This window comes from Megalopta genalis, chromosome 6, assembly GCF_051020955.1.
Source record: "Megalopta genalis isolate 19385.01 chromosome 6, iyMegGena1_principal, whole genome shotgun sequence".
In the NCBI taxonomy this organism is placed as follows: domain Eukaryota; kingdom Metazoa; phylum Arthropoda; class Insecta; order Hymenoptera; family Halictidae; genus Megalopta; species Megalopta genalis.
Genome location: NC_135018.1, coordinates 13,277,249 through 13,292,873, shown reverse-complemented (window position 1 = coordinate 13,292,873; position 15,625 = coordinate 13,277,249). Strand labels below are relative to the sequence as shown.

Here is a 15,625-nt window from a genome sequence, read left to right as displayed (position 1 = left end):
TTTAGCGATCCTCGGTTCGCTTTGGCGAACCGTTTCGCGGCCGATCACGAGTCTGCCGCCGCAGGCTTGCCTCGAAAACGGTACTCTGATACAGAACTGTCGGATCATCCATTTTTTTCATGCAATTTTTGTGAACTTTTACCGATCTTAACCTTTCGCGAACCGTGCGGGGTGAAATTAACCCCAGCGGTTTTAAAACTGCAGTATTTTGTTGCAATGTAAACGCGAGCGGCTTGGATTTCCAAGTATATGAAAGTTAACCCCTTGTGGTGACTCCAAAGGCACCGTTAAAAATCGTTTCAAGCACCGTTTCAAAATAATTGTAATTTGAGAAACTGCTGAAAATGCAACTGTTCCACGAATCACAAAATTCAGTTTCGTATGTATAAGATGCACTGGGTTATGTAAAATAGAAATTCGATAGGTCAGAAAATCTATTTCGGATTTCGAGTTGAAATGGTTACGACCGCAAAGGGTTAATAACAACTCTTTTATTTTTAATACATCAATGTTTGTTTTATTGAGGCCTGTACTTATTAAAAGTATGATTAAACGCTGTTTTAATCATATTGAAATTATATATTTGCAGATGGATAATGTTCAGGGTGTAATTAAAATCATATGGTTCAGGGCGTCACATTTTTTCATCTAGTTCACAGAAGGATAACCATTCATTTCATAAAGTACTAGAAATGAAATGTTATGCATCGAAGACTTTAATTATTGAAAATGAAGAATATTTTATAACAATATTTGATTATTTAATATTGAATTTTGATTATTATATATTGAATATATATAATTGAATTGAATATATTGAATACATATTATTATATATTAAATATAATATATATTATTATATATTATTATATATTAAAAAAAAAAATATAATATATATTATTATATATTATTATATATTGAGATTATATATCCGAATATTGAATATTGATTATTTAATTTATAAATCTGATAACTCAAATGATTAAGGGACGGGTCTCCGAAGATATGTCTGCAGAAACAACGAAGCGCTTCAAATTTTCCAATACAATTTTATGCATTCCGGTTTGAAATAAAATATGCGGTGCAGTCTATAGCTTGCACTAGATATATGCACAAAAGTCGATGCGAAACAAGCTTTCGATATCTTGAAAAAAAAGCTCATAAGCTGTTTGAAAAATGACATTCTACGTTAGAATGTCTACGTTGAGATGATTCGAAACATTGCTGAAAGTTGAGTCATGTCTGGGTAATGGTGACAGCAAAAAATGATATAATTACTGGAATTACGTGAGTATCGAAACGATTGGTTTCTGTGAAAAAGTGAAAGTGCTCCTGATGCGTCCGTCTAATCTAGTGTCGTTATTTTTGATATCTTGTTAGATGGAATCTGTTTTAAATTGCATCGAACGAGAACCGGTTTATATTAAATGACTTTATGGTCGGTCGGTTTCCGTTCTTGTTAGTTTTGCGATTAAATGGAGCAATGTTAGAAACACGTACGGCGGAGGACTATATCAACATTGATAGGAACTGGTTGATGTTTCTATTTAAATGCTGCGCGGAACACTTTTAGTTCGCTTTTCATGCCTCGGAGACTGTTAGCTATAGTGAGCCACGGCCAAAATCGTGCACCGCGTATCAGAAAATGATTTGAGAAAAGTTATTAATAGAGGCTTGGGGTAAAATTGAAGCCAGGTCGAAAAACTGGTATGATCGACGTTAGATTATGCGAGACAGGATGTAGTCATGGGAACCCAACGAAATACTATGATTTAATTTAAACAACTTGTTAAACAATCTTTTCGAGTTGATACGGTTCTGGTGTACAATTTTGTTGTACAGTTGAGTTGTACAATTGAGCTGTACAATGTTTTTTAGTGTACATAGAAAGGTTCATTTGTTTCCCCATTAATACACAATAGATCTAGATACATTTAAAACATACAACGGTCAAATTCATTTTTCCAAATCATCCGAAAACTTTTTCACGGATCGAAACAATTCCTATTTAATGAAATACTTTCCTAAAATTGCTGTACGATTTATTTTAGAATCGCCAATTCGTGACATTTGAATAAATGCGGTAATGAAAGAAATGATACAGTTTCGTCTGTCCGTTTTGATTTTGTACGAAGCTCAACTGCTTCGCAATATTGTTCACGCGGCTGTTCTTGCTTCGTCGAACGAGCGAAGAGTAACGAGATCAATTGCTAGGCGGCGGTGGGAAAAGAATATCTGGAAAAGGCAAAGACAACAAAAGCGAGGCCGAAAGAAGCGCAAGGTTGTTCCTAGAATATGTGCACGGCCAAGATCTGTTATCCCTGGAAAAAGGATAAAATGACGGGTGGAAGATCAAGAGTCTGGAAACGCGCCGAGAAGAATACACTGCAACGAGAACGTTAAAAAAGGCTTGATTTTCTTGGAAGGAAGATCTTATTCTTCTTTCTCGGAAGGTAATCCTACGAACCGCCGGGCGGAGCTAATGATCCGTAAAAATGCCGTGTCGTTGAAATTACACGATTTTCAACAAATCGACGCGGGACCGTGGAATTCCGAATTCTCGACAAACTAGTGTGAAAAAAAAACGCATCTTACATCGAAATTGGGCAAGAACATTGTTATACCTTGCAGATGAAAAAATAATTATTATTTTAAATGCAGAGCTGTATCGGAGCGACAATTAAACGTACACGATTTTCAAGAAATCGATGCGAAAGCGTGGAATTTCAAATTCTCAACAAATTAATGTAAAATTCACGTCTTACATTGAAATTGAATGAAAATATGATTACATCTTGCGAAGATTATAAAATAATAATTACTTTAAATGCAGAACTAATGTTTTAATCGAAAGATTTCAAATAAATTGAACAAGAGCTAATTTCAATTAAAATCGAGGCAATAATTTGCAATTAAAAACACTTGCATTTCAATTTTTTGCTTTCGATCTTTCAAGCTTCATTCATTTTTCCCAAAAATTCAGATTAATTCGAGAAATAATAACAATAAGACCACACAACGACGCTTAGGACACATTTACGTCGCAAATTGCTTTGAAACTTAGAAAATAGAGAAGATGCAACACAGCTAGTCCGACTGGAAACAATCTGATCTGTCGCCCGTGATAAGTATAAACAACAACGTGCAACCGTGCGTGGGTGGTACGTTTCGGAAAGCGGAGCTCGAAAGTTGCCCTCGATGAAGACTCGCGCGCGACCATGATTTTGTTATTCTCCGGGGACCTCTTGTTTAGGCATAACTTTGCTCGGTGACTTTATGGTACCTGTCACAAGAATTCGGCACTGTGCAAACCAGACAACAATAAGGTACATTCCGATGCAAAGCAGCGGCAGTCTGGCTACTCGGCCGCTCACCAATGAACTGAACTTTCCCTCTCCCCCCCTTTTTTCGTCTTCTCCTTCGTCTTCGTCCTTCACCCTTTCCTGCTCGTCTCTTTTCCATGCAGACCCGTATTTCTTTTTCTCGCGCAGAAAACACTATCGTGTCCCGGCACAGTTCGTACGATGCCTTCGTAAGAAAACAAAAAATGGAAACGTGCAACACTTTGGCGATTTTTGCATTTTCGCGACTGGATCGATACTGTGACTTTTATGTTGCCATAAGTGATGTTTTCGTACGTGGTCGAATATGGCTACTGTTTTGTCTGAAGCTTGAATTAATGGACAAATAACGATTGAATTACTACTGTTAATCGTTAATTGCAATTAACGATTACATATATTTCAATTGTTCGAGATTAACGAGTAAAATAAGAATTTAATAAAATTTTCTCCATCGACGATTGATGATCACTTTCATCAATCGATTAATTCAATCGTCGAGTTTTCGACCATTAATCGTTTTCGTGAATCGTTTAATCGAATTAAAATTTGTAATCGATTGCTGGCCAAACACTAGTCGGAATTCATGTTTGAAAACCTCGTAGAATGATAAAAAGGTTGCATAGATAAATCAATATCGATTTCACTATATAAGAAGTACAGTAAATTCTCCGTAACTGATCTTCAGATTGTACACAAAAATAAACAATTTGGAGGAAGTGAAGATATGATTATTCGAGCCTTACAGCTCGTTTTTATATTTATCGATTTTCAACAACTATAAAAACGAGCCGGAAGGCTCGAATTTCACAATAAACTCGTCGAAGATACTACAGTAAATTCTTATTGACTCTCAGATTGTGCACAAAACTGGACAATTTGAGAAAACGAGATACGATCATTCGAGCCTTACAGCTCGTTTTTATATTTATCGATTTTCAACAACTATAAAAACGAGCCGGAAGGCTCGAATGATCGTATCTCGTTTTCTCAAATTGTCCATTTTTGTGCACAATCTGAGAGTCAATAAGAATTTACTGTAGTATCTTCGACGAGTTTATTGTGAAATTGAAGAACACTGTCAGATTGAAGCATCATAAAACGTTCTATAGAACGGAGTTTGTTATCCATTGATCCCATCTGGTTTTACGAGAGGCGCCCTATATCATGATCCCGATTTCCTGCGTTTAATCGCTCTTCCACGCGAGGAGCAACAGGTGCCTTCGAAAGAAAGCAGAAAACCCGGTGAAAACCGCGGATCGTTTCACGACGGATAATTTAATCTTTGAGTAGCACTGAAACTGATTTTATTATCGCTAGGACGCGACACTTACGCGTAAACGTTGATGAAAATGCAATTCCTCCGAGATCACATTTACACGAATTGCCGACTGATTAAGATAAATATACGTGCAAATTATTCGATTCCAGGTTTCCACGCGCGATACTGTGTGGTCGCGCGATGTTTAAAATCCGGGCTGAATTAATTCAGCGTTTTGTTGAGATGAAGAACGTTTGCAATATTTATATTTTTGGAAAAATACTTCGAACTCCGATCATTATGTCACTTAGTTTCTGAGGGATGTTAACACGTTCACGTCAACCCACAATTTATCAAAATCAGACAGATGTTAAATTCATTAAGCTCGGCAAAAGTTTGACACAGTGATTACTTCCTCAACGCTTGTAGATCTCACGAACCCTGATTAAATAATTTAAACAATAATTGTATGCGATGCAAATTCTTGCACCAGTTACATTGATTTACGTTACGTTCATCAATAATTTCATGATCACGAGCTATAACTTTGCAATAAGTTCCATTTATTATCATTATTATCATTCATATTTATACAATTAGTATCTACAGGTCAAAACCCACAGTTGTAGAGATAAATGAAATAAAATAAAATAAAATATAATATAAGTAATAAAGGAACTGTACAACAGTTCGGACCTCGAGAAGGACAAAGGCGGACGAAGAACTGTGTCACCACCTAGGATCAATAGAGTAGTGAACGAGTCAAGATAAACCATCAAGATACACGCATCGAGATAAACCGCGAAGATAATTCTTTGAGTAAAACCCCTGAGAAAACAAGGATTGCGTAAGCGAGGAACGAGAGCAGCACGGAAATTGCGCTTCGGCAAGTGCCACGGTCTAAGAAAAGGAATCAATAAATCGATGATCCTCGATCAAGCATCGAAGCCCTGCCTCCTTCCGAGCCCGACCCGCGACTCTTCGGAGCCCCAGCGGGTCCCATCGAAACACAATCTTCGTATCAGCAACGGAACGCTTGCTCCCCGCTCGATATTTACGATTTCTCTTTCGGTTTATTCAACGGAGAGCATTCCGTCACGGGTTACGCATCGGTGCGCTGCGAGACCGACTAAAAAACATCCAAGAAGAATGCAAAGAGAGGCTAAAGAGAGGGCAAAGAGAACCCCATGAAAAGGCAAACAGAGGCTAGAGAGAAGGGGAGGGCCGAGCCGGAGAGAAAGATCGAGACAGGGAAACAACGGGTCGTAAAGTCGTTAGGGGATGGGGAGAGGAACGGAACGGGAGAAAGGGAGGCGGGGAGATAAGGAGACAAAGAGAGGCATGAACAGAAAGAGAAATAGGGAGGGAAAGAAAGATGTAGTCAGAAAGAGAGAGAGAGAGAGAGAGAGAGAGATGTATAGTCAGAAAGAGAGACGTAGACAGCAGAGTTGGGCAACATTTTATTCGGATAACGGATAAAAGTTAAAGACTAACGAATCAAATTGTATTCGCGACATTGCCGAAGAAATATTCCAATCGAATAAGAATTTATCTGGATAAAAGTTTATATTTGAATACGGTTTATTCTCCCACACTTTTTCGAATTATTCGAATAGAGAACTATACGAGCAAAGAACTTTTCGAATTATTCAAATAAAGAATTTGTTGAATTATTGGAATGAAGAATTTGTCGAATTATTCGAATAAAGAATTTGTCGTATTATACGAATAAAGAATTTGTCGAATTATTCGAATAGAGAATTAGTCAAATAAAGAATATTTTGGAATTACTCAAATAAAAGATCATTCGAATAAAGGATTATTCGAATAAAAAATCATTCGAATAAAGAATTCTTCGAATAATTAGAATAATTTATGATGAATAAAATAATCAACTAAAAGGAATTCATTTGGATAATTATCTTACATACATATTTATTCGAAACAATCTGAATAATGCTCAACTCTGATACATAGAAAGAGGGATACGTAAAAGAGAGAGAGAGAGAGAGAGAAGGAGACGGAGAGAGAGAAGGAGATGGAGAGGATAAAGAAAAGAGAGAGGCAGCGAGAGACGAAGAAAGAAAAGAAGAGTAAAAGGAGAGAGACTCACGTTTGCAGTGGCCCTTATAGGCGACGGGAATGGCGCGACCTGCGCGGCAGGCGGCGAGTCGCAGGTGGCAGGCACTCTTGTAGGTGTTTCCGTCGGCCCCGCAAACGGGGCGTGCGGCGGCTCGCTGTTGCGGGGGCGGCTGTGGGCACCTGCGGGCGCACCTCACGCAGTGCGGGCTCAGGTTCTGGTCCAACAGGCAGCTCCGGCCTTGGCCGCATCGGACCCGTGCGCACGAACCTGCTCGACACTTTACACGTTATTACGCACAGTCGTAAACCGCCCCCGTGATAAATGTGTTGGCTGCTCTCTCACTCTCCCATCCCGTCCTTCCCCCGTTACCCTGCGCCACCTATTTTTTCGCGCTGACGCGAACCCCTCCCGCGATTTCTACCCGCAGACGTTACCGAGCTACCCCCGAGTCGCGTGCTACGGTAGTAAGACGCGGAACTCTTATCTGATCGGAGTAAGCTTGATGAATGGGAATATCTGGACCTAGTGTGACTACTACAATAGTAGTGCACTAAAATCGTAGAATCATACTGTTAACCCCTTCTTCTATGATATCGTGTCAGACTAGTTACGAAGATTTGGATCATGGCCTACCGAATGTGGATGCCGTTCTCATCTCATAAATCGAAATTAAATTCATGACTATTCAAACATCGAAGTAAAGTACGGGAAATATTAAATATAAACAATTTATCCGATGTAGGAATTTATAGGTGACAAACGAATGTTAATCAACGTAGCTGTGAAAGAAATCGTAGCGCAAGGGGTTAACCGAGTTTCGACCAAAATGTGGCACAGACCCCGGTACACAGTACTCTGGTACAGTAATGTCTCCCTAATTGACGCCCAAATTGTGCACAAAAATGGACGATTTGGAAAGAGGAGATACGATTATTCGAGCCTTGCAGTTAGTTTTTATAGTTACCGACTGTCAACAATTATACAAACGAGCTGCAAGGCTCGAATAATCGTACCCCCTGTTACCAAATTGTCCATTTTTGTGGACAATCTGAGCGTCAATTAGAGAGGCATTACTGTATTTCAGAAACTATTTCAGAAACCAGTACGCAAGGAGTGTTACAAAGATACGTATCATTCTTTGTATATATTGAACGAACTATTGCGAGCGTTGCTTTTCAAATATTAGGTCTACCGGAAAGTTCTGTCCGTTTTTGAATTGAAATATAACACAATTTTCATACATTTAATAATATTTATTGTAGAATATACTTTCCATCGTTACTTATGACTTCTTGCCAGCGTGATGGCAACTTGTAAATGCCATTTTGAAAAAATGATTTATTTTTAGAGGCGAAGAACTCGACTAGTGCTTGAATGACATCAGATTCAGTTTTGAATTTTTTTTCAGTAAAAAGTTTTGCAAAGAGAGAAACAAGTGACAATCGGAGGGTGCTAGGTCTGGGGAGTATGGTGAATGCGACAGAATTTCCCAGCCTAGCTCTGCGATTTTCTGACGAGTCGCCAAAGCAGCATGTGTGGTCTGGCATTATCATCGGTAGCCATGTTTTCACGATCGCGTCTCAGTTAATAATGCCATGAGACATCTTTGTTTCAGTTTATTTAGGAGAGTACATGTGTGTAAATGCAATGATAAAGACAGATAGTCATACATGTCTCAAATCAACATGTACATATGGATTGAAACTTGAAGTGACACTATCGGACAGAACTTTCCGGTAGACCTAATACATACGAATTCGAAATTAAATAGTTCTGCATCAACGTTTCATATAAAAATATCGTAACAATACAGAATGGTGCTGACGGTCATCTTTTTAGGAGACGATTCTGTTCCAACCATAGGGGGTTAAAGATCTCAGCTTTGTTTCGAGATGGTTAAAATGGGAGAATTGTCGACGAAGGTCGCAGGTCGAGGTGACTAAACAAGTTAGGTCCGACAATAGCGGTGCGTGCGCCTGACCTGTAGAGACCAGCGCGACCAGAGACGTACCCTGCTAGAGCCAGACGCTTACCTTGAAGTTATGATCCAGGCATGTCCAAGCCGCGGCTCGTACGAACCAGTTTCGGCGAGCCAAGTACCGCGAGACGCGTGCTAGCAAAGCCACGCCCCAAATAAGCCAGAGTTCCGGTGATGGGGAAATCTGTGAGCGAGGAACTGACACGAATGCCCTTTACGAGTTGTACTCATACACTGTCGTCGCTCCCACTTTCTCGTGACTCCGGCTGTACGCGTGACTTGATGTTTAACTAGGTGTTCGAGGACCTGCGAAAGCCCTACCTGGACGAACCTGGTTCATAATACGAAACTGAGGCGTCTAGCAATGAGGAAGGGGTAGTATTGAAATTAAATAACTGTTAGTTACTTGGTGTCTAACTAGATGTTCGAGGACCTACGAAAGCCCTACCTGGACGAACCTGGTTCATAATACGAAACTGAGGCGTCTAGCAATGAGGAAGGGGTAGTATTGAAATTAAATAACTGTTAGTACCTAGGGATCAAGCTAGTCTAGCAGCGTCGGATGTCTAGAGCCTAGGTGTCGAGATGGCGAAGTCTCCAGCGAGCTAATCAATGAGGTAACGGAATTCGACTGCCATTGGTTTGACACTAGACTTTGACGACCATGTGTCTAGTATATCAAACTGGAGATTATCGGTGGATTTTAGAGTCCACGGTCTTTTAGGGTCGGAGGTCTAGAGCGTAGGTGTCGAGATGACGAAGTCTCCAGCCAGCTATTCAATGAGGTAACGGAGTTCGACTGCCATTTATTTGACACTAGACTTCGACGATCATGTGTCTAGTACATCAAACTGGAGATTGTTGATGAATTTTAAACTCTTGGGTGTAGGTCTCCTCAAGATAAAGCTCCCAGCGAGGTAACCATTAACCTCTTGCGCTGAAATGACGCGTTACGCGCGTCACTTTTAGTCAGAAACGAGCAAGTAAATAAATAATGGTACTAGCTAGACATACAAAATGATGTGTCCTTGCGTTATAAATATATTTTGCATCGCGTCGAAGTTCATCGTACTGAACAAGATTATTAACAATGATCTTCGACAGACTGTTAATTCTGTAAACAATTGTGTTAGAGGTCACAGGTATCTATCGATAAACTTCCAGCGCAAGAGTGTAAAGTAGGAGTGTTGAATGCACAGGATTAGCCTAGGCTATCAACTGATGAATTTTAAGGATCTATTTCTTGTGATCTAGCAAGTCAGTCAGAAGATTCTATAATTACTAGACCGCGGATTTTATGCATTTCTAAGAAAAATGCATGGGTGGAGCATGAAATAGTGAAAAAATTCTAAGAGACTCTAAGAGATCGCTGTTACATTATTTTCAACCTATTAGACGTACATATTAAGAAAGCAAACAAACTACTATCTCACTTTTTATTTACATAATGTTTAATTTGCATAAAGATCCGCAGTCTAATAATTACCGATAATTTGCTGATTTTCAGTTCAGCATACGGAAATCGTCCCCTAAAAAGATGACCGCTGATAGTTGATTGCACATCGTATAGAGTCTATAAACAGTTATAAACCATTAACACGAGATGCCCCAAGGTATCTATTTAGAAGTAGTTACTAGAGCCAAGGCTTAAATCGATTTTTGCATTTGAATACTGCCGATAATCCCGCACGGGGTTTCCGCGCTGAATGTTAAATCAACCGAACGCGCAGTGCTGAAGCATGCACATTTGTGTCCGCGTCGAAGATTGAATTAACTCCTGTTACTCGACGCGCGTCGCTCCATAAAAACGAGCCGGGATCGATCAATCGGCAGCGATTCAATTACAAATGCGGTCGTGTGATAATGATTCCATCACATTCATACATACTCACTTTGGCAGTGGCCGTTATAGGCGACCGCTAGCTCGTGGCTGCCCTTCTTGCAAGCGCGTTTCTTCAGCCTGCAGAGATTTTTGTAACTCTTGCCGTCCGTTCCGCAAACCGGACCACCGCCTCTCGGCGCCTTGCACTCGGGGCTGCAGACGCACCGCGGCCTTCCCTTACGCACCACGCACTTTTTACCAGCCTCGCACCTCACTTCCGCGCAGCTCTCTGCAAAACAACGTTTCCAAGTTACGAAAACGCCTGATGCATCGACGCATTCACTGCCGCGTCAGTCATTCAGGCTGCCCCAAAATTACGACACTTCCGGGAAATCAGGAATTCCTCAGGTTATTTGAAGCAACTTTTTCCTCGGCGAAAATGCAATCCGCGGCTTCGTTTACGAGTTATTAACGAAAAACACTGACCAATCAGAGGCCAGCTCGGCTGGCGCAAGGCGGCTGAGCCAACGAGCGGACGAAGCTCAAGTTTCGCTCATTGGCTCGGCCGCCTCGCGCCAGCTGACTTGCCTCTCATTGGTCACTGTTTTTCGTTAATAAGTCGTAAACAAACTCGCGGATTGCATTTACGCTAAGGAGAAAGTTACTTCGAATGACCTCAGGAATCCCTCATTTCCCGGAAGTACCATAACTTTGGGACACCCTGTATATCGGTGACGATATGTATACAGGGTGTTAACACTAAAGCTCCTACAAAGCAATATCTCCACTATCGTTAACGACACTAAAATAATGCCAAAGGAACAGATTGTATGGTTCGAAGGGACGCATACTGCGATGGAAATGGTTCTCTCCTTGAAGGTCATATTTTTCGAGATTTCAAGGTCATCGATGTTTTTTTAAATAGGACTATACATTTCTACCGTTGTATCGCGACAGCTACGATCAAAGCGAATCCAACGACCTGTAATAACGTGACCTTCGCGCGACCTTCAGCCGATCGAGCATCGCGTTGCTCGTCGCGATTTGAATTGTCGCGGCGAAATCGGCTGCGACTTGAACGGAAAACCGAATTATCCGTTTATCCCGATAAATTTTTCATTGTTGATCTTCCTGTTGGGCACATCTATTTAAACAAATACGATACATATCAAAGTACATGGAGAATCAGCGAACTTTCCAAACGAAGAGTGTCCGAGGATCGAAGCTGTTTTATGTTTTCCTTTGGGAGCGAAAGGAAGGATCCGCGATTACATGATACAATGTGCAATAGAGGAATACGATACGTGGAAAATAGGCGTAGTTCTTTCGCAGGAATTCGCTAAGAACGCTTATGCATTCTACGAATCTGACTATTCTTCTACTAAATGGTTCGTTATGCGAAACTGTTAGTGGATCGCCGGGAATACGAATAAACGCGGAGTACTAATTGGTAAAACGGTCGTGTGCGTCAATAAAACAGCGAATCTATCTGATTTATGGTTGCCAGCCATTCCATGCGTAATGCGCTGCGATATCGAACACAACGATAGAATTCTGAAAACGTGATATTATCGTTGTACGATACGAACGCACACACAAGGTTCCAACGTTCGTCCAGAGCGACGAACGTTTTAGAATTCATTGACTCGCGCGAAAATTAATGTAAATTATTTTCTAGAACGCGCCGGGTGATGTTATATATTTTTTGGATCGCATGCTTGAACGTACCTCTGCAAGGACGGCACTGCACTCCTCCGCCGAGAACTTGCCAAAAAAAAAGACTTCCACTGTCGAGGTCCTCCTCGGAATAGGCGGTCGCTGCCGCTGCGTTCGACGCGCAACAATTGTCCTTTGTCACCCCTTGCGACAGCAACTCCTTGCAACGACCATTGCTGATGGAAGACCAGCACATGCCGCCTGCAACATGTCCGATACATTCCTGTGATTCGCTGAATATTTCACTCATGCATTGCAATTTATTTCGATTCAGTTGCATTAAATGTCGCAGTAACAAATTATCTCGACACAGCTTCGACCATGATTCATCTATTTATCATTTACTAGACCGCGGGTCTTAATTTCGATTGCGACTTAATTGTTTAACTTTCGATCTTGATTAAATTTACATCAACATTCTTAGTTTCTTTTCATTCGTTCGCTTGTGCGCATCCGTTCATTTGTGCCATGAATTCATAAAATCCGCAGTCCAGTTATAAATAATAATACAATCGAATTGCTAAATTGTTCTGATAGTATTATTGTGCCCTGTTTCGTCTACTCATTTTTATCATGAATGCATGAAATACACAAGCTAATCGTTACTATCACAACATCACTTTTCGTTGAAACAACGTTTGTGAGTTTCATGGAATGTTTCACTATACTGTATTAACTTATTCAATGAATATAATCGTTCATTAAAAACATCATCGTCGTTCATTAAAGCACAGCTTTATTAATTATAATAGAACGGCAAGCAAAGGATGCTGAAAAGAACCGTGAACTCTTCTTAAGGAGATTAGATTTGTGGCACATTAATTGCCACGATTAGAGCAGAGACTTTTACGCATTTATTGCAGACATTAGTTCGAATACGAAACAACAAAAACGTTTGAAGATTCGTATTATTTTCTGTTCGAAGTATACTTATTTAGACAATACTATGAAACAATTCATTTCCGTATCTATTAACGCAAAAATAAAATATAAAAAATGTATAAAATAACATTGTTAGAACGAAGAGACGTGTTCAAATTCCGTGCGCCCTTAAGCGTGCTAAGATCAATGCAGATAAATTGTATTTAACCCAGTCTGATTATCGCAACTGTGAAGGACATTTTTACGCGTTTGTGTGATCTCGTTGCAAAAAGCCGTGAGAGAACGGTACCTGTTCCGAAATGAAAACGTAAAATGCCGCCTAGCGAATAAAGGAACCTCGAGGAAGCGAGCAGCGAAATTGTCGCGGGTAGATTTTTTACCTGTTCATAGCGCGTGTAATCGCGGCTATAACTATGCTCGGTGTGTAACGCGAAACCGCGTGTACGCGCCTTTTTTTTAATGAATGACAGCGAACGGATTAGTATTCCCGGAACGTAGCATTAATGAGACGTGTCGCCGGGGAAAATTCTTCTAAGGACTTTTAATTAACACCATCTACGGGAGGCGCAAACGCGCCAGTTTAAAAAAGTGGAACAAGGCCCGCCGCGAAATCGAGGGACATTCGTTAGAAAGCTTGACGAACGTGTCATAACATTGCAAAAGGAACGTTGCTCGCCGATAATGTTACACGTGTACCCATCGGTGACAGCCGATGGAATGCCATAAAACATGATGGATCTCTGATTTCCTGAGAAAACGGGGGATCGTCTCGAACCGCGTACAGGAGTTACCATTCTGCTATCCTTCGCCTTATTCAGTTTTACCCGTCCGGAAGAGTTCACACTGTACATTTCAGATGAATATGGATATCGCGTTCTTTCGCTTCGGAACATCAACTTCTGTGAGAAGTATACGTTTCTGCAACGATCTGTTGGGGCGAGAACCTCTGTAACTCGATCTTTTAATTGTTCACGTTAGTACAACACCGTTTTCCAAGAAAGAGCATATTGCTTTTAATCGAACTTTAAAATAAATATAACGATTTGATATGATCTCTTGCCGTGGCATCTTCTTCACAGCTACAATGATCAGAACTTATTCGATTGTAATAATTCCCTCGGAGAAAAAGAAAAGTATTTATCGCGTGCTAGCATTTGCTTGAACGTTTGAATATCGACGACAAGAGAACAGAATATTATTCCGACTTGACAGTTTATAATTAGTAATCTCCATCACGAGTCAGACTCGTTGAACTAGGCAACGCGTTAAGATATTGGTTTTAATAGAAATTTAATGTGTAGTAATTTTTTAATAGAAATATAAATTATGATATATTTTTAAGAGGAACTTAAACTCTGTAATAAATCTTTAATTAAAATTTAGAATATATAATTTTTAATTATAATTGAATTTAAATGGGGCCAGATTTAGTTATAATGGAATTAAGTAAAAATTTAAATCGCAGTCGATTTTTTTAATAGAGATTTAAATGGCACTAGATTGTAATAGAGATACGATAGGATAGATTTGAAAATAAAAATTTTAAGTGGAGTAAATTTTTAATACAAACTTAAATTGAATATTATATAAAGTCATAGGTTACATCTACAGAGCAACTTGCTGGTCCAATGAAATCTGAGATAAGTTATCTACCAATAGTTGAATCATACAGTTTCATTTAACTTCTTCGTAAAAGCAGCTCGCTCGTCCTTCCTAATTTTCAATGAAACCGTGCGATCGTTTCGTTTTAATAAGATCCAGCAGTGGAGCGATTCGTCAAATTCGATATCAACCGGCGCAATTTTATTTTCAGCTTCTCGCGACAGTATTTGTCGTTTATTTGCACGATGGTTATAGAAAATTGATTCTGCGGCGACGGTTGATCGTCCTCGGTAGTGCCGGAGACGTGTTTCGGTCTAAAAATACAAGCCCGGTGTACTCAGAGGAATATTTTTACAGCGCGTGCATCATTGATAGATAAACCCCGGTGCCTGCGGTCTCGAGTCGCGAGAAATGGGGAGGCAAAGTACTTTTCTCTGCGCTATGCATTCATAAAGCAGACGTGTCCCGCGTGAACTCCGTGTGCAAGTACTCCGGCTTGTGTGATCAGCACACACGGACCTCGTCCAATTCCTGGCTACAAGTTAGGAATAGTCGACATTGTTTGCCGAACTCTCCATCGGCTAGGGTAAAATTCCTCGAAGACGACGGGTCAGAAGATAAGCCAACATCCACGCCACGATGGCTCTCGCAACGAACGTACTAATTACTTCCACTTTCGATTTGTGTGTATTTAAATAGTACTTGCACGCGTTGCATAGGAATCTCCGGTTGCAGAACTATTATTATTATTATTGTTATTATTATTTATTAATTTAACGAGCGCGAGCCCTTGGTGGAAGAAGAATTTTAAGGCTAAACGTGTGAGAGACCTTACGAAAGAGTTGGGTAAAAATACTAACTAACGTATAATAATTACAGATTAAAAGCTGAAAATTTTTTGACCGGTTTTATAGTTGCGAAACGCAGTGTATACGACTAT

At 40.1% G+C, this 15,625-nt stretch overlaps 1 protein-coding gene across 1 annotated transcript in view; it reads right to left on the bottom strand.

The window, feature by feature from the left end:
• LOC117226119 (follistatin-A) overlaps positions 1 to 15,625 on the bottom strand; it is a 105,157-nt gene that overhangs the window by 48,015 nt on the left and 41,517 nt on the right. The window contains exons 3-5 of the mRNA XM_076523281.1: positions 12,214 to 12,402; positions 10,556 to 10,774; positions 6,716 to 6,952 (exon numbers count right to left, since the gene is read on the bottom strand). Coding sequence (XP_076379396.1) covers positions 6,716 to 6,952; positions 10,556 to 10,774; positions 12,214 to 12,402 — 645 coding nt within the window. The remainder of the gene's footprint in view (positions 1 to 6,715; positions 6,953 to 10,555; positions 10,775 to 12,213; positions 12,403 to 15,625) is intronic.